This window comes from Dendrobates tinctorius, unplaced genomic scaffold, assembly GCF_039654945.1.
Source record: "Dendrobates tinctorius isolate UK_male_01 unplaced genomic scaffold, ASM3965494v1 ptg000384l, whole genome shotgun sequence".
Classification (NCBI taxonomy): domain Eukaryota; kingdom Metazoa; phylum Chordata; class Amphibia; order Anura; family Dendrobatidae; genus Dendrobates; species Dendrobates tinctorius.
In genome coordinates this window covers 2,980,322-3,000,066 of record NW_027362050.1, presented here as the reverse complement: position 1 = coordinate 3,000,066, position 19,745 = coordinate 2,980,322, and the positions used below count along the sequence as shown (strand labels likewise).

The 19,745-nt window shown below is 44.1% G+C and overlaps 1 protein-coding gene across 5 annotated transcripts in view; it reads right to left on the bottom strand.

Moving 5' to 3' along the window:
* Window positions 1-13,140: 13,140 nt before the first annotated feature.
* LOC141076015 (uncharacterized) overlaps window positions 13,141-19,745 on the bottom strand; it is a 48,803-nt gene continuing 42,198 nt past the window's right edge. For 3 of the 5 annotated variants that reach the window (XM_073563258.1, XM_073563260.1, XM_073563257.1), the window contains 2 exons: window positions 16,648-16,758; window positions 13,141-14,855 (listed from right to left, as the gene is read on the bottom strand). In XM_073563258.1, coding sequence (XP_073419359.1) covers window positions 13,501-14,855; window positions 16,648-16,758 — 1,466 coding nt within the window. In that variant the 3' untranslated portion in view covers window positions 13,141-13,500. Of the gene's footprint in view, window positions 14,856-16,647; window positions 16,759-16,864; window positions 17,029-19,745 lie in introns of those variants that run through there. The other 2 variants (XM_073563259.1, XM_073563262.1) reach the window with 2 other exon arrangements.

Here is a 19,745-nt window from a genome sequence, read left to right as displayed (position 1 = left end):
ATTATAAAATATGGCACGTCTGCAGAGCAGAAAATGCCTGAAGAATAGTTGTCAATTATTTTTACCGCTTGCCATATTTGTAAGCTTGAAGTGGTTAAAAGACGCTTAAAAGACTGAACAAATGAGCAGCGAGTCGCTTGAAACTGAATATGTTCGTTCTTTCGAACGTTTAGTCAGTGCTTTTTCAGGTGGTTTTCGGAGCTGAACCACCTTAAAAAGACACTGTGTGCATATAACGGTACAAAAGTCAGAAAATTATGAGCAAATTTAAAAAAAAAAAATATATATATATATATATATATATATATATATATTCTTTAACTTTGGTAAATCTTCCAGAAAAGTTCTCAACATGCCCCTTCCTGCACAATCCCACCCGCATTTCCGTGTGTCAGGGAGGGAAGAAAGTTACAAAAGTTAGAGCAAATTCTGGGTGCTCAAAAATGTGCACACTCCAAAATTGGAGCAAAACTTATAAACTTCCTGCAAGGTATTAAAACATACGAGCGAACATTACATTTCCTATCGTTTAATTAAGCATCATTGACGAGAATGACATATTAGCGAATACGGAAATGTGTCCAAGTCTCTAAATATTCATAGGAAACTCATCAAACATTTGTGATAGTTTGGGTTAGTGGTTACTTTCATGCATTATTGTAAAAAAAAAAAAAACCTAAGGGCAATTCAGCTGGAAGTTTTATAACAGAGCTTTTTTTTATGAAGGAAAATAGATTTTAGAGAACAAGATCCGCCAGAGGGAGTCTGGAAAGGATGTGCCGACTCAGAGAAATAAATGAGAACTGGCTGCATAAAAGTCTTTATTACAACTGGAAGTAGCCAGGGGCTGGAAGGCACCGCTGAGAACTTTCCATAGAGCCGCAGGCAACTGCAAGGACATAACCTACACTACAGCAGGAATCCTAATTACAAAACGTCCATTCTGTTTTCTAGCTTTTACTTCCCGATATGGTATTATGTACCTTCTATATTTACGATTTACGAGGTTAGGTTTTACCTATATGACCTCCATTCCTCACATCTGTAATAGGCTCAGTACTCTATCAACCCCATGACTTTAGTGCACGCTTGCTGGGCAGTAGTTCCAGTGTGAAAGAGAATCTGTCAGCATATTTTTGCTCCCCATATTACAGAATTAGGTCGGGACAGAAACCCTGATTCCAGCGATGTATCACTTAATTAACTGGGTGCAGCAGTTGTGATACAATCACTGTTTTCTCTGCTGCAGATCTACCAGTTAGGCTGGGGTCACACTGGCGAGGAATACGGCCGAGTGAGAGGCGTTAAAAGCACACATTACACACGGACAAATGATTCTCTATGGAGCAGCTCCCAACAGCCGTATATTTCTCGTCTGTATTCTACGGTCCGTGCCAATCACAGCATGCTGCGATTGTAAGCGTACTACGCCCGTAATACGCCAATGAAAGTCTATGGGTGCGCAAAAAATACGGATTACACACGGACCACACATGTGACTTGCGAGAAATACGCACTCGGTGTCTTTTAGAGAAACCGGCAATTCAGTGCGCTATACAGTAAACTCACACTGACAGGTTTAATAAAGAAACGTAGATATATACACATAGAATACAATATACATACATACATACACACACACACACGTCATTGAGACACATATATATATCTGTATATATTTCACAGAGTTCTTCATAGCAGAATAGACGCTAATTCAATTGCCGGCTTCTGTCAAATCATTCCCCAACCCGACATGAAATGACACATGGTTTACATACAGTAAACCATTTCATTTCAAATTTTTATATATGTCTCTGACTAATAATTAGATGAGGGTTTGTGTGCAAAATTGGGAGGTGTAGGTGTTATTTTAAGGGGTTAATTTGTTGTAAAAAAAAATGCGTGTGCTTCCGCTGTAATTTGTCAACCAGAGAGGTTAAGCAGGTGAGTGAGGGCAGATTTTAATAGCCATGAGAGGGACCATTGTTTTTGGCCCCCCCGGCTACAAAAATCTGCCCCCAGACACCCCAGAAATGGCGCATCTATGAGATGTGCCAATTCTGGCACTTATCCTCTCTATTCCCATTGCCCTGTAGTGGTGGCGAATGGGTTAATATAACAAAGGATTAATGTCAACATTCGATTGTAAGGTGACATTAAGCCGATTAATAATGGAGAGGTGTCAATAAGACACCGATCCATTATTAACCCTATACTAAGGGTTAAAAACCACACACAGACATTAAAAAGTTATTTAATGAAATAAATACACCAAGTTTTGGACAAATTTTTATTAGTCTGGTAATCCCAAATAAACCATGACCTGCAAAAAAAATAACAAAAAAAAATCACCAATATCCTTACCTCTCCGCCGTTCAGTCATGTCCCACGCTGCAATCCATCAGAAAGGGTTAAATAGTTTACAATGAGGACCGGTGCTAATGCGACCAGCCTCACTGTAATCTGCTACAAAATGAATTGATTCAGCTCTGCGCAGCCTCACTGGCTGCCTGTAGATGATCTAATTACCGTGGGAAAGTTTCTGACTTTTTTCCCACGGTCATTAGTTCATGCACAGACCAGCCAAGACTCCCCGCAGCCTCAGTGACGTCAGCGGGAATTCCCGGCTAATTTGTGAATGAACTAATGACCGCGGGAAAAAAGTCAGAAACTTTCCCACGGTAATTAGATCTACAGGCAGCCATTGAGGCTGCGCAGAGCTGAATCAATTCATTTTGTAGTAGATTACAGTGAGGCTGGTCGCATTAGCACCGATCCTCATTGTAAACTATTTAACCCTTTCTGATGGATTGCAGCGTGGGACATGACTGAACGGCGGAGAGGTAAGGATATTGATGATTTTTTTATGTTATTTTTTTTGCAGGTCATGGTTTATTTGGGATTACCAGACTAATAAAAATTTGTCAAAAACTTGGTGTATTTATTTCATTAAATGACTTTTTAATGTCTGTGTGTGGTTTTTAACCCTTTCTTAGTATAGGGTTAATAGTGGAGAGGTGTCTTATTGACACCTCTCCATTATTAATCGGCTTAATGTCACCTTACAATCGAATGGTGACATTAACCCTTTGTTATATTAACCCATTCGCCACCACTACAGGGCAATGGGAATAGAGAGGATAAGTGCCAGAATTGGCACATCTTATAGATGCGCCATTTCTGGGGTGTCTGGGGGCAGATTTTTGTAGCCGGGGGTTGCCAAAAACAATGGTCCCTCTCATGGCTATTAAAATCTGCCCTCACTCACCTGCTTAACCTCTCTGGTTGACAAATTACCGCAGGAGCCCACGCATTTTTTTTTACAACGAATTAACCCCTTAAAATAACACCTACACCTCCCAAATTTTGCACACAAACCCTCATCTAATTATTAGTCAGGGACATATAAAAAAAAACATGAAATGAAATGGTTTACTGCATGTAAACCATGTGTCATTTCATGTCGGGTTGGGGAATGATTTGACAGAAGCCGGCAATTGAATTAGCGGCTATTCTGCTATGAAGAACTCTATGAAATATAAATATATGTTTGTCTGAATAACATGTGTATATATATATATATAAGTATTCTATGTGTCTATATCTATTCTTTCGTTTCTGCTAGAAACCCTGTCATAGGGCTCCATTATATGTCCATTTTGCAAGCCGGCGAGAAAATCTCGGCATATGGATGCCATACGGATGCCATACGGATGCTGACATGCGCAAAATACGCGACCACACCTTGCTTACGGATGACATACGGAGCACTATTTAGGGGTCATTCATCCGTATTACGCATGTAAAATACGGACTGTATTTTGTGTCGGTTAGTGTGACCCCGGCCTTATATGAATGCTGAGCCATGTACTACCCCGCCCACACCACTGATTGGAAGATTTCTGTGTACACTGTAGAAAACTACCAATCAGTGTTGGGGGCGGGACTACACAGGGCAGTTGACTAGGAGGCATGAGACACCTAGTCCTGTAGTGAATCTCCAGTTGATAAAAAAATACCCAATTTTATTGAAATAACACAGCCTAGTAAGTGAAACATTGATGGAATCAGGTTCTCAGCCCCTACATCAGATTACACAGCAAAAATCTGAGAACAGATTCTCTTTAAGAGATCCGTGAACTATCCATAGGATGGTGAAGGAGATATACAGATGATGGCACCCGCATGATGTTCAGTTTTGACTTACATTGCCGATTTTGATCCATCATTTGAAACAATATCAGATTTTGCAGATTGTGAAACAAAAAAAAAAAAAAATGGACATATGAACTGCCCCATACTCTATACTAGGTACGAGTTCTGTCCAACAAAAACTACCAAGCGAAAAATGGACGTCTGAATGAATCCTTAGAAAGTTTTGAAAATAGCATCGTATAAGAAAAAATAAATTTTTGGCACTCATAGGACCGGGAACGCAAATGAAGAAGTTGGATTTTCTTGTATGAAGCTGAAGAACTCCTAAGAACCTCGCATGCAAAAGCGTGACGTTCTTAATTATTGCAGAGGTGAAATGGACAAAGTCTTGGATGTAACTAGTATGATACAATCAATTCTATAATAATGGAAATTCTGATTCTTTTCTCATCTTTGTATTCAAATGTTTGGATAAATCAAGAAGCATTTCCCTAGTATATCCATATTGTCTGTAAGGGTATGCTCAAACATGTCGGATTTAATGTGAAGTTTGGCGCAAATTCTGCTTTCAAGTCAAAACCTGAAGACAATCTGCATCTAAAACATTATCGTTCTGTTCAGATGTGTAATTTACTTTACATTGAGGCATGACTAGGTAAGAAACGCCCTGAAAAGCAAGTAAGCGTGGTTGAATAGGAATAGCTTAGTTACTCACCGATAACGGTGTTTCTCGGAACCCATGACAGCACCATGGAGGGGATCCGCCCTTCAGGGACAGGAACCTACAGATAAAAACGCCGGTACCTCTCCTCCACCTCCAGTTGGTTACAGAGCATCAGAGGGTCTCCAGGTTAGACAACAGAAATATATGCACAACATTATATTGCTTATTATCAGAAGCACCGTGCCTAAACGGAAACACTCTACAACAAAAAAAACGTGCTCCCCACTCATGAAGGGGAGGGGAATAAGCAGGTGCTGTCATGGGTTCTGAGAAACACCGTTATCGGTGAGTAACTAAGCTATTCTCTCTCACCCATGACAGCACCACGGACAGAATTACAGAGATTGGTAGCTTAGGGAGGGACCACCGTCTGAAGGACCCTTCTCCAGAAGGTCAGGTCAGATGTAGAGCCTAGATCTAATCGATAGTGTCTGAAAAAGGTCGAAGGTGATGACCAGGTGGCAGCCTTACAGATTTGTTCTATCGATACCTCAGATCTTTCAGCCCATGAGGTCGCCGTCGCTCTTGTGGAATGGGCTCTCAACCCTTCCGGGATGGTATTTCCACTGGATGAATATGCCAGGGCAATCGCATCCCTTTATCCACCTTGCCAGGGAACTCTTAGATGCTTTGAGTCCCTTCCGAGGTCCCTGAAAACACACAAAGAGAGCCTTCCTATATTTTTTGGTGGCCTCTAGATACTGCACTAGGCACCTCTTCACGTCTAAGGTGTGGAATTTTTCTTCTCCCTTATTTTTAGGATTTGGGCAGAATGAAGGAAGGAGTACCTCTTGGGACCTATGGAAGTGTGATGACACTTTCGGGAGATAGGGTCATTTTAAAGCCTGACATGGCCTATCATCTAGAATCTTTGTGAAAGGTGGCCCTACTGATAAAGCTTGCATATTGCTCACTCTGCGAGCTGATGCTAGCGCCAAAAGAAGCACTGTTTTTAACGACAGGATTCTTAGGGATGCTGAGTGAATAGGTTCGAATGGAGGGCCTGTTAGTGTGGATATAGGTCCCATGATGGTAATCTTTGATTAGCTATCGGCCTGGATCTGGATACGGCCTTAATAAATCTTGCCACCCAAGGATTACCTGCGACATCATGGTTATAAAGGGCGCCCAAGGCCGCTACTTGTACCTTTAATGTGTTGACCGCTAGACCCTGTTCTAGGCCCTTTTGTAGAAATTCTAGGATTTTATCAATGTGAACCCCGTCCTGAACCTTTACCCCCGAAGTGGATAAGAATTTTTTCCACGTTCTCCCGTAGGCTCTCATCGTAACCGGTTTCCTACTTTTTTGTAATGTGGTTATCAGGTTCTCTGAAAACCCTCTGTCTCTCATCAGTGCCCTCTCAAATTCCATGCTGTTAAATGGAGCCTCCCTGCCTGAGGGTGTAACACTGGAACCTGCAATAGCAGGTCCGGGAGATCCGGTAGGATCCATGGGTCGGTTACCGAGAGTATTCTTTGCCAGGAGAACCAGGTTCTTTTGGGCCAGAAGGGGGCTATTAAAATCATTCTTGCCCCATCCTCCCTGACTTTTCTTAGCACTGCTGGGATCAGCATGATCGGGGGAAAGGCATATGTTAGGCCCTATGTCCATGGAGTAAGAAGGCATCCAGAGCTAGAGGATTCCCCCTGGGGTCTATGGAGCAGAAAGTTTCCACTTTTTTGTTTCTGAAGTCAGTGAACAGATCTATGTCCGGGGCCCTCCACATTTTTACAATCTGCCAAAAAATGGACCGCTTTAGGACCCATTCCCCTTGTCGTAATTGGGTGCGACTCAAAGTCTGCCCTTTGATTCTCCGTGCCCCGGATGTGTAGTGCTGACAGAGATAGCAGGTTTGCCTCTGCTAATTTGAGGACTTTGGAGGATGTGTCCATTAGGGCTCGGGACCTGGTTCCCCCCTGATGATTTAAATATGCTATTGTGACTTGATTGTCCGAAAATATGCAGACATGATGACCCCGGAGCAGGGGTAAGAAGTGTGTTAATGCGTAGCCCACTGCTAAGAGCTCTTACTGGTTCGAGGAGGCTTCTAATTCTTGAACTCCCCACGCACCCTGGGCCACTTCGCTGTTCATGTGTGCTCCCCACCCCGTGGGACTGGCGTCTGTGGTAACTATGTGTGTTATTTTTGTTACCCAGGGGATCCCTTTGGAAAGGTTGTCTTGGCTTCTCCACCTGGCTAGGGAATGAGTAGTTTTTGAATTTAGGGTAATACGACCCTCTAGGTGTCCCCCTACTGCAGACTGGTTGGCTAGTACATCCCACTGTAGATCTCTCGTGTGTAACTGAGCCCATTGGACTGCTGGCAGGCAGGCGGAGAGAGAACCTAGTCATGACATCGGTTTTCTTAATGTCATGGAGGGATTTTGGATGGCTCTTGTTACAATTTGAGCGATTTTCTCCTTCTTGCGGCAATCTTGAATGTTTGAGTCCAATGTTAGACCCAAGAATTCCTGTACTCTGCTGGGCTCCAATCTTGATTTTTTTAGATTTAGGAGCCAGCCCAGGCCCCACAGAGTGTCCATCACCCTGTCCCGCATTTTTGAGCCGAGCAGCTTGCTATTAAAAAATAGTCCAGATACGGGATTATTATTAAGTCTTGCTCCCTTATATAGGCCATCATCTCTGCCACTATTTTGGTAAATACCCGTGGAGCTACAGATATTCCGAATGGCAAGGCTCTGTACTGGAGTTCTCTTATCTCGCCCTTTATCGAGACGGCTAACCTGAGATATTTCCTGGAGTTTTTGTGAATGGTGACGTGATAATAGGCGTCGCTGAGATCTAACACCGTCATGAAGCAGTTCAGGAACAGGATTTTGGTGGTGGACCTGATTCACTCCATTTTGAAGCTTTGATTTCTGACGTATTTGTTTAATTTTTTTAAATTTTTAATCGTCCGAAACGTGCCGTCTGGCTTGGTCACCAGGAAAAGAGGGGCGTAAAACCCCCTGCCCCTTTCCTGCAGGGGAACCTCCTGGAGGACTCCCTTTTCTACCAAGCTTAGGACTTCGTTTTCTAGGGCTTCCTGCTCTTGCATACTGGATCTTAGCGGAGTCATTACATACTTTTGAGGCGAGAGGGAGAGAAAGTCCATCCTTAGGCCCTCCTGGATTAGGGGTTTCCTATCCATGGGTTGTTGCTTTTCTAGTTGGCCCACCCAAACCATTAGGGCTCTCGAAGTACATGTTGCCGCTATGACTGGCCTGAGGTTACCTCCAGCTAATTCCCATGCCCCTTTAAGAAAGGTATCTGCCTTTGTATCTAGGGGATCCCTGAGGGTGCCCAAGTCCTCAAAGGGGAGGGCGAATTTCTTTGAGGCCTTTGCGACAGCTACATCGAGCTTCGGGGCTTTATCCCAAGATGTAGATGCCTCTTCCTCAAAGGGATATTTCCTTTTACGGGAAGGGACCGTGGTGTTTTTCCTGTCCGGTTTATCCCATTCTTTTTTGATTAGACCACGCACATTTTCATTTAGCGGGAACACTCTCCGTTTTTTCTGGCCTAGTCCCCCGAACATTATGTCCTGGACTGTTTTATCGGGCCTAGGGTCCAGCACCGCATGGTAGACCTTACCGCTTTCACTAGTTTATCTACCTCGTCTAGGGGGAAGCAGTGACGCCCCTCTGTTTCCTCGTCTGAGGATGAGGAACTGGAATCTGCGGTTTGTGACGTGATTTCTCTCGACGTCGAGGAATCCGACTGGGAAGTCACTATTGTGTCTGTCTTTCTTTTTTGATTTGTCCCTATGCTTAAGGGATGTAAGGGCACTCTGAACCTCCGATTTTTTTGCGGCTCTTAGGTCAGAGGTGAAATCCGGAGTTTCCTGACAGAGGATTTCTTTTGTACATGACTCAGTTTTTTCTCCCAAGAAATAGGTAGGGGCCTCAAGTGGGGCACTCCCTGTTCTTTTTCCCCTTCTTTCCCTAGTAAGGGAAATGGATTTTTTAATACAATGGTGAACATTCACGAAGATCACTCATCCAAAAGTATGCGGCTGCAGGTACCGATTCGGGAGATGGAGTCAGGTCCTGAATAGGCTGCTCTCCTGGTGGCGATTTGCTCCTTGCAGCTGACGTGCTACGCTGCGTGGAGTGACTACTGGAACGACCATCCGTACCGTGTTCCTTTTGACGATGATGGTGGTGCTGCTGAAGCTGCTGCCTGGCTTGCTGCTCCTGTTGCTGGTCGCTATCCCAGATTCTCAGGATCGCTTTCAGCCAGGAGCGCTTGTGCAACCACCATTTTTAATTTCCCGGCTGTGACGTCACTGCTCCCATCCTGCACCGCGGTCCCCAGGAGAGCGCTCCTGCGCATGCGCAGGTTCTGGGGACCCGGAAGCCGGCTACTTCCGGGGCGGCCGCCATCTTGGTACACCTCTGTACAACGGTGCCGCCCGGATGTTTGCCGGGTCCCCGCGAGCCCCGACTTCCTCTCCGGAGCGGCGGCTCTGGCGTCTCTCCCGCCCGCTCACCCGGCAGCCCGCATCGGCCCCAGCAGTGGCGGCTTCGGGCACCGCACCTTACCGAGGCAGGGGCCTCCCCGCTGCCATCACCGGTCAGGCCGGCCCCAGATCCTGGACACACGAAGGGTACCGTACTGTGGTCCCCCATCAGGGACAGGAACCCAACTGGAGGTGGAGCAGAGGTACTGCCCTTTTTATCTGTAGGTTCCTGTCCCTGAAGGGCGGATCCCCTCTCTCCATGGTGCTGTCATGGGTGAGAGAATGCTGCCATTTCTGGGGAAAAGAAACAGTACCCTTATGGCAAAAACACAGCGCCTCTATAAGGGTATTTTCACACACGGCATTTTTTTCTGCCGCAAAAACTAGAGTGTTGACAGGAACAATGCTCCAGAAGATAAATGCATTTTTTTTGCGATTCATTAGAATGGATGAAAACATTGCATTTTTTCTTTGGCAAAACTAGAAAAATGCAGCAAAAACACCAAGTGTGAACTTACCCTTATTCCTCAGACTTGATGTTTTTATCCTATAGTTTGTGGTTATGGACTATAGCAGGGGTGAGGAATCTTTTTTCTGCCAAGGGTCATTTGGATTATTTATATCATCCTTCGGGGGCCGTACAAATCGTGTGACAACACCGCCCACAAAGTACGTCCTGACGATGGCACTGGTGACAGCACGTAATCTTTCACTGCACACGTCTCACCGTTGAGAAATGAACATTGCGTTTGTGTGCTCGCAGAGCAAGAATTTATGGGTCGGCAAAATACAGGTGCTGGCATAAGCACTATGGTCCCTGTGAATCTGCCCGGGGACTGGACGAAAGGTCATCGAGGGCTGTAAATGGTCCGCGGGCCTGAGGTTCCACAACCCTGGACTAGAGTAATGGGACTGTTGCGGTTAGGTTCACCAGATGAGCCTCAGGTCCGTGTGGGCACATGGACCCCTGGCGTTGGTGTAGCTTCCTCGAGGACACCGTGATGAGTTGGACAATAAGGACTCTCAGAAGCAGCAGGACGGTGAAGTGAAACTCAGTAGAGATGGCAACAAGTTGAAGCATAGTGAGCACAGAAGGTGGAGTACATCAAACATAGAACATTGATCCACGCCGGGTAGCTACAAAACTTGATGTGGAAGACAAAAGGGGGCAGTGGATCCAGGGGAAAGAAGCAGATCCTGGGATACCCGAGATAGGTCTTTGACAGTCTCCTGTCCTGATTCACGCAAGACTTGATTTGGAGTACAGGAAAGGGCAGTGGACCCAGGGAAGGAAGCAGAACCCGGGATATCTGGAACAGGTGTATAACAGTTGCCTGTCGTGATCCATGTCTGCCTACCTGTGTTGAAATTCATCCAGTCTGCATTCTCCAAGTTACGGCTAACTCTACCTACTATGCTATTCTCCTTAAAAAATAATTGAACCCTGGATGAAAATTGTACAATGCCAGTAGTCTGTAATTCAAACCTGTGGAGGGCACTGTAAGAACAGGACTGGACAGTGAAATAACAATGGTCAGAAGCTGTTGTCTAATTTTATTCATTTATTGTGTTTATTTCTTTAGCACATATAAAAATAATACATATGGATTGTAATGGCACAGTTTAGACATAAGAATCAAACAGACATAGAAACATGAATTTGGCACAAAGCAGAGGGGTTTAAGAGTTTTTAGTAAAGTCAGAATAAATCTTTATTTTAATGGTCCTTATAATTTTTAAAGATGGCGAATATTTTACCTGGACAAAAAATATTTTTAACACATTTCACAGAAAATGAAATAATCTCTTTTTAATATATCTAATGTTATGAGTTTCATCAGACAGTACAAACAGCGGGATTTTACTTCAAATCGAGCTGCGCTGGGGTTTCATAATTAGAGCTTTTGCAGTAAGTTTTTTTTCGGGATGTTCCCACGATGAGTTTTTGATATTTGTTGCTGTGCAAAAAAACACCGCACGTTACAGTGCCAACAAAGTGGATGGGATTTATAGAGATCTCGTACCTGCTGTGCTTTTTTTTTTTTACAGAGTGTAAACGGAGCTGCGGTGCGTGTTTGGAATTCAATACATGTTAATTTCTCTTGTGGAGTGCCATCTGCGGATTTTCCCCAAACTCTAGCACTAGTTGTCGAAAATCTGCAGGTAAAAAAAAAAAAAAAAAAAAAAAGCACGTAATGCGCACATGACTGTATCAAGAAAGTTTAATCAAAGCCAAAATGTCAGGAAGTATCAAAATTAGAAAAAAAGGCACAGAATCAAAAATGCGATAAAAAAGCATCTAAAAAAAAAAACTAAAAAAAGTAATGAAAAAAACGCAAGTCGCCTAATAGATGCAGAAAATCTGAAACATCAAAAACTCAATGCGACAACATAGCCTAAAAAAAAAAAAAAAAAAAAAAAAATAGTTTCTTTAAATCATTTAAGTCAATAAAAGACAAACTAAAAAATAAAAACTGTCAATAATCTGACTTTGGTTTAAGCAGCAAAAAAAAAAAAAAAAAAAAAAAAAAAAATGAAGGCAACTCATCCAAGGAATTTATAATAATTGACGTTTAGTAAACGGTTAGCCGTACATGTGCCATTTCACAAATTAATAGTTCCAAAGTTGTGAACTCCGATGCTGCGCTTCTCCTGTAGTCTTATTGGTTCAGTACAAATGACGCTGGTTCTTCGACTGCATAATTCACGGTGCAAAATATAGGTCCAGAGGAACCAAATACAAAAAAAGGGAGAAAAACAGAAAATGGACTTTTTTTGCAGAGTCGAAGACATCAATAATGGTTTCCACGGATGGTGATGAAAGAGTTCAGGAGGCGATGATGTGGTTGGTCCTGATGAAGAAGTCTGAGAACTTTGAAATGCGTTACTGATAAAACCGCAATTGTCTACACATCACCTCCTGGATTCTTCCATCACCATCTGTGGAAATCATTATTGGCAACTTCAGCAGCGCAAAAAAAAAAGTCCATCTTCAGTTTATCTCCCTTCCTAGAATACACTCTTGGGTCTGCAGCAGTCGTTTTTTTGTTTTGCGCTTTTATGGTGTTGTGGTCCCACGACCCTGCTCCTCCTGTTTTTCCATCATCTATTTGGGCAAGACCCTTTATTACGCTTTTGTTTTCCAACTTTCCCATTGAAAAATACAAAAAAATAATTACACAAACAGTTTTCAATATTGCAAGTTGACTTTTTCTGCTAAAGACTTTGGCATAAAAAAAAAAAAAAAAAAAAAAAAAAAAAAAAAAAAAAATCAAAAAAACCACACAAAAATGACACGTGAATTCAGCTTCACTTCACATTCTGGTGCAATTTTTGTTATGTGATATTAGTCAAAACATTTTGGGAAGTATATAGAGCAAAATCAGCCATATGCATCCAAACAGACTTCTATAGGCGTCAGATGCTCGGGGAAGATGTTATTTGAGCATGCTCAGGTGCTAACCGAGTTACTTTGCCGTGCTCAAAAAATATGTTCGAGTCCCCGTGGCTGCATGTCTTGTGGCTGTTCAACACATGCTGGGTTTGTCTGTTTGTCTGGCAATCCCTGCATGTGTTGCTACTGTCGAACAGCCGCGAGACATGCAGCTACGGGGATTGGAACATATTTTTCGAACACGCTGAAAGTCACTTGGTTAGCAACTGAGCATGCTCATATAACACCTAATCCCAGAACGCTCACTCATCACTACTCATAGATCAATAATAGACATTTTCATCTTTTTTTGACAATAATTGGCTGAGTATTGTGCTGGTTAATGATGGCAACGAGTCCTGAAATGCATAGTATATTATATTTATTATCCTTCATGGTGTTTTCGTGTTAACTGTCTATAAAATACATTTAGAAAAATGTGCAAAAGAACAAGATTATTATTATTATTATTAACCTGAAGGACAGGAGTAAAAGGTAAATGTTTGTTAGTCTCCGCCATAATCCTCGTGTGAAATTAGACCTTTACTCCTGCTTAGATTGCACTTATCCGGAGTGTGTCACTGGCTGCAAAACACTTCAGTCATTTACTGCACATGAAGTCATCACAAATGCACCGATGGTGGTCAAAGAGAATTAAAAATAAAAAAAAATAGCAAAAAAGTTACCATCCTTAAAATATAGGGGTCCAACTTGACGCAATCTGTTTACATGTCAGATTCGGCGTACATCCCATTAATTAAATAATCTACTTGAGTATAGTCTTTTTTCTTGTAGCTCTCGTAAGCCTGAAGTATAAAGAGGACTATTACAGCTAAAAAGAACAAGTTTCCTAAGAGCAGCACCGCCAGTAGAAAGCTGGTATTTTGGACGCGTTTCGTTACCTCCCCGGCAATAATAACGATACTGCCATCATCTTTCTGTTGGTTTCCGTCCGTTGAAGACGACACGGTAGGCGGCAAGACGTGAGAGTTTGGTGTAGAAGTTTGGCTCGTGGATGTGCTACCGCTGGATGATGGAACTCCTGGCGTGGTGGTAAGATTAGTTACTGTAGGTGAAGAGGTCTCCGACAACTTTGTAGGAACGTGGGCGGTTTTCGAAGGTGTTGTATTTGGTTGTATCGTGGGGATTAATTTTTCGTTTTCCTTTGAAGTGACAATTTGCGTTGTAGGATTGAGGATTTGCGTTGTAGGATTGAGGATTTGCGTTATAGGATTGAGGATTTGCGTTGTAGGATTGACACCTTGTGTTGTAGGATTGACACCTTGTGTTGTAGGATTGACACCTTGTGTTGTAGGATTGACACCTTGTGTTGTAGGATTGACACCTTGTGCTGTATTCACTGTTGTAGCGGTGGTTTCCGGTTTGGCTGTTGCAACGTATCTACTCGTAGTGATAATATCCTCTATAACCGATAGTTGAGTTGTCACAGGCAATTTGCTCTCGATAACCGTTGGAACTATGACTGTGATTGCATCAGGTATTTTTTCTTTCTCAGTTATTAAAATAATTTGCTTTGTTGTTGCCTTTGCTGTTGTGATTTTAGGCTTCTCGGTGAGAATAGATTTTGTTGTGGTTTCTGTGCCGGTAGTTACTTTTGTAGTTGTGTTTTTAGGAGAACTTTTTACTGTTGTACTAGACGTTGATTCAGCAGTTATCGCGATTTCTTCTACTCTAGAGGTTGTTGGATTAAGTTTCTTTGCTTCCTCGGTGGTTGTGGTAGCTTGTTTTGTACTAGTTGTGGACTCGGTAGTAGTTTTTGTTGTGACTGCTGCTGTCGTAGAGGTTTCTAAAGTAGTTATTGCTTTTTCAGTTTTGGTATCTGGTATTTCTGGATGTTTGGTAGTAGGAGGCACAGATTTGGTGGTGGTGGTTGTTGTTGGTTGAGTTGTTGCATTTTGGGTCATTTTTATTGTTGGTGTAGGTCCTATGACTCTTTTTGAGAGCAGAGAAGGAATTGGGGTCACTTTATTTGCTACAGTCCTCTTTGCAGGATGTGGTTTCTTGCCTTTAAGTTTTATTTCCTTATTTCTTTTTCTTCTTTTCTTTAAATAATTTTTATCTGTTCGATTGTTAAAAATGAATAAATTACGAATCCGCTTAAAATTTCAGCAACAAATTAATAAGTCAAATATGATCCAAGCCTAGTAACCAGGTCAGAAGAGGAAGATGTCGGCACTGACACAAACACTTCCTAACTTGTGACACTTGATGGGATTGTCCAGTATTAAATGTTTATTTATCCATAGGTTTGCGGCAGTAGAAAATAATGGACAGAGCTACACGCTCCTTCTCTGGGATCAGCACTGCCTCCCCTCTGCCGCGGTCTTTGTTGAAAGGTTGCAGCAGTGACATGATGCCTATATTTTCACATGACTAGCGCATCCAATGACTGGGCTCAGCGATAATGCTAGTGTAGGTGGAACAAGCTGCAGAGCCCAATAATTGGCTGCAGCGGTCATGTGCGCTGTAGTTGAGACTTCACCACTGCTGCCTGTAAACAAAGGCAGGGATAGCAGTGGAGAGACAGCACTTGACCTGTGGAGTGAGAGCATAGCTGTATTTGTTCGTTCTTTGATTTGCAAGCCTTTGGGCAAATAAAAATGAATCCTGACCACTCCTTTAACCCTTTCGCGACTTTAGACAAATGGGTACGTCCAAGGTCATGTTCCTTCCGTCGATGCGGGCTCTGGTCCTGAGCCCGCATCTTTCCCAGCACATGACTGTAGATTCTCTTTAATCCGACTATCAGGTTCCTGACAGCGCCGGCATGCAGCCTCCGCTGAGCAGGGACTCACCAGTGCTGTAGGGGTCCCAGGAACAGTAACAGCTGGAAAGTACAGATGCACAGGACCTGAACGCTGAAGTATTAGCAAGCAGGCACGGGACCTACGGTCATGTGACCACAAGGGGGCGGGGCTTAGCGTCCTGCTTACTGAAATGGAAGAACACTCAGTCGGACAAACCAGAGATCATACACAATACGGGCGAACAAGGTACAGGAGGGACAAGCAGATGGGAGGTCAGACGAAGCCAAAGGTCATACACAAGAGGGCGGTGCGGTACCAAAGGGACGAGCAGAGAGCAGTCGAGTCACAAGTAGGGGGTCATACACGAGAGGACAGTGCGGTACAAGAGGGTCAGGCAGAACTCGTAACAGGGACAGAACCGGATCACAACCAAACAAGCAACAAGTTATCAGGTACAAGGCACACGTATACAAGAGGTCACTTAACTCAGCTGAGGGCAGGAGTATAACTGACACCAGACCTAGGTCCAGTGAGCATTAAATAGTCTCCTTCTGCCAGAGAGAGGCAGCACAATTAACCCATAGTCTGACCAGGACGGGCCAAAGCGAAATCCCGTCCTGGATCATGACACCGACCATACACATCAGACAGCTGTCAGGACAAACGATGGATCGTTAAGCTGCTAGCACTCTCTGCTGACTCTTCCTAACACTGGAGAGCTGGTTGGCCCAAATTCCCCCTGTGTTCTCTTTGAGAGAACCATCACCAGACATGACTGGTGGCAGCCCATCTCTGGGAGACCATACAATCGGCAGTCCGAAATCAGATGAGACGGATTGATATTTCCTCAAACAAGAAACTGTCTGGGGATCTCACACACTTTAAACTGTCCTCCGAACCTGTCGATATTCGCAGGTTCGGTCGCCATTGGCTTAATGTGCATATGGGGTTTTATTGTGCCCCCTGACTTCGGATAAGTCAAGAAATTACATGTAAGCAAGCAATACCCGGCTGCATCACGTAGCATTCTTAGTATGATCTGTAGTCATAGCATGGGTTTTGAAGGCTTGCATATATATTACGTGTAGAGTGCCCAAAACTTACCTAAAGCAGAATCTGTGACCATTTTAACTTCAGGTGTGCGGCATAATTGGTTACAAAGCATTGCTGCACACCACTTGTTACGTAGCAAAGATTTGCTGCAGTTAACGTTATCTGGGGGGAAAAAAATGACAAATGTTAAAAATTATTTCTTTTTCCCAAATTAAAGGGACCCTAATTCTCAAAGTTTGTGTGTCTGAGATGGTTTAGTGAATTCTACCTTGAGCAGGGGGTTGGACACTATGACCCTGGAGGTCCCTTCCAACTCTAACATTCTAGGATTCTAAGCAGTTGACGGATCTCATAGTTCAGAGAGGCTACAATGTATTTTCGGTCCAAATGTGATCCGATGAAACATTGGATTTAACTTGGACCAATGTCAGATTTTTTCCTGGGACAGAGCCGATCCTGGGAAAAAAATAAAAAAACAAAAAAAAACTGCAGTATGTCAGCGTTTCATCCGATATTCGGATCGCACTCGGCAATGCAAGTTAACGAGAGCGTGGAAACCATCGGACTACACTCGGATGACATCTGTGTGCAGTCCAATTTCTACGAACTGACACAATGGAGAAGATGGAGGCATTTTTTCTCCATCTTTGAGAACTGGATCCCATTATGATCACACTCTGATCAGACTGTGAATAGCATAATCCGCCTGATTCTCTCGGATGAGAGAATACACAACGGCCTGTACCTTAGACTAGCACAAATTCGTCATAAACGAATTATTTTTCTCCCACATGTCACCAGTTTTTGAATTAGTTTTACTGTTATCACATCCATTTTTAACAATTGAAGGAGGTGTAGTATTGGAACTTTTTTCCCCTTGATACTTCACAATAGATTAGTTAAAACTATGTGAAAAAGATTGGATGGAAAATAGGTATTAGACCTACCGGTAATGTTTCCAGGAGTCCATCCTGACAGCACCATTGAGGACGTCCTCCTCCTTAGAGGGACAGGAAAGCACACAAGAGGTTAAAAGGTCCCGTCCCACCCCATTTCCCTCAGTGATTTAACAAGTACCACAGCGTGGATAATGCAAGTGACACTTTAATGATACAATCATATTACAGCATATGACATAACAGGGGAGGGAACTACTCGTGCTGTCAGAATGGACTCCTGAAAACATCATTACCGGTATGTCTAATACCTATTTTTCAGGACGTCCACCTGACAGCACCATGGAGAGTACCAAAGCACCTCCTCAGGGTGGGATTACCGCCTGGAGAACCTTTCTCCCAAATGCGGTCTGTTGACCAGATAGCACATCAAGCTTGTAGTGCTTGCAGAATTTATTAAATCTGGCCCAGGTTGCTGCTCTACAGATTTGATCAACCGAGGCGCCCGCCCGTTCGGCCCACGAGGCCGATACTGCCCTTGTAGAGTGGGCCTTTAAAGTATCTGGCGGGTTGGCACCTTCGGCTTGGTAGGCGTCTGAGATTACTGAAGTAATCCATCTTGCGATGGATGCCTTAGAGGCTTTTTCCCCTTATTTTGACCCCAAAAAAGGATGAACAGGTTTGGATCAATACGCCAACTGTTGGTGGCCTCTAAATAGTCTATAACCGCACGCCTCACATCCAGTGAGTGAAGCCGCTGTTCCTTTTCATTACGGGGATTGTCACAGAAGGATGGCAACACTATCTCCTGATTTATATTTTGGCCAGAGGCTACTTTTGGAATAAATTCCGGATCTAATCTCAAGATTATACGATCTTCTCTGATCTGGAGATATGGGTCTCTGGTGGACAGGGCCTGGATTTCCCCTATTCTCTTGGCCGTGGTAATGGCTACAAGGAAGGCCGTTCTGCGAGTGAGAGTTGAGATAGTCATCTCTTTCCTGGGGACGTAGGGATCTCTACATAGGAATCTGAGTACCAGGCCAAGGTCCCAAGGAGGGGTGAGCTGCCTAATTGTGGGGCGAAGACGTTGCGTGGCCCTTATGAATCTTACTACCCAAGGATGAGAAGCTAAAAGGTGATCAAAGAAGGACCTCAAGGCCGAAATCTGGACCTTTAAATTGGTGGGCTTAAGGCCTTTATTAAACCCTGACTGTAGAAAGTTTAGGATACTAGGGAGGTCAGGGGTACCCGCCACAAGATCGGACCTGCCCCCGTACAGACAGAATCTCTTCCATATTTTCCGGTAGATTGCGGATGTCACCAGTCTCCTACTGGCCTATAGGGTAGATATGACCTGATCTGACAAGCATTTTGCCTTCAGGATGTCCCTTTCAGGATCCAAGCCTAGAGGTGGAGCCTTACTGGATTCGAATGGCGGATCGGGCCCTGGTGGATGACGTCTTTCTTCAGAGGTAGCTCGACTGGGTTTTCCACTGCCATGGCTCCTAGTAGGGGAAACCAGCTTTTCCTTGGCCAGTATGGAATGACCATTATCACCTTTGCCCGATCCTCGCGGATCTTCCTGCGTACCGCCGGTATGAGCGCCAGTGGTGGGAACGCGTAAGAGAGGGGTTCTTCCCAGGCCTGGCTCAGGGCATCTACGCCTTCCGGGTGGTCCGCCGGGTTCAGGGAGTAGAATCTGGAGACCTTTGAGTTATTTCGGCTTGCGAACAGGTCTATACTGGGGGTCCCCCAATGCTCACACAGTTGACAGAAAATTTCCTTTTTCAGTTCCCACTCTGTCGGGCAGACCTGCTGTCTGCTTAGGTAGTCCGCTACCACGTTCTGGGAACCTTGTAGGTGGATTGCCATTACTGAGAGGACTGTTCCTTCTGCCCAGGCGTATATTCTTCCTGCTAGGGCTTGGAGTGGTCGGTGCCTGGGGCCTCCCTGGTGCTTCAGGAATGACACTGCTGTTACGTTGTCGGATAATATTTGGACATGTCGATTCTTCAGGACTGATCGGTTCTGCCGCAGGGCATCCCAGACCGCATAGAGTTTACTGAAGTTGGAGGATCAGCTTCTGATGTCTACTGGCCATCTTCCCTGGAAGATCTTCCCTTCTACATGGGCTCCCCATCCCCACATACTGGCGTCCCTCGTGACTACCACGTATGGAGAGGTTGTCCATAGCACGTCCACCTGGAGGTTCCTGGGCTGTGTCCACCACCATAGTGACTTTTTCACCAG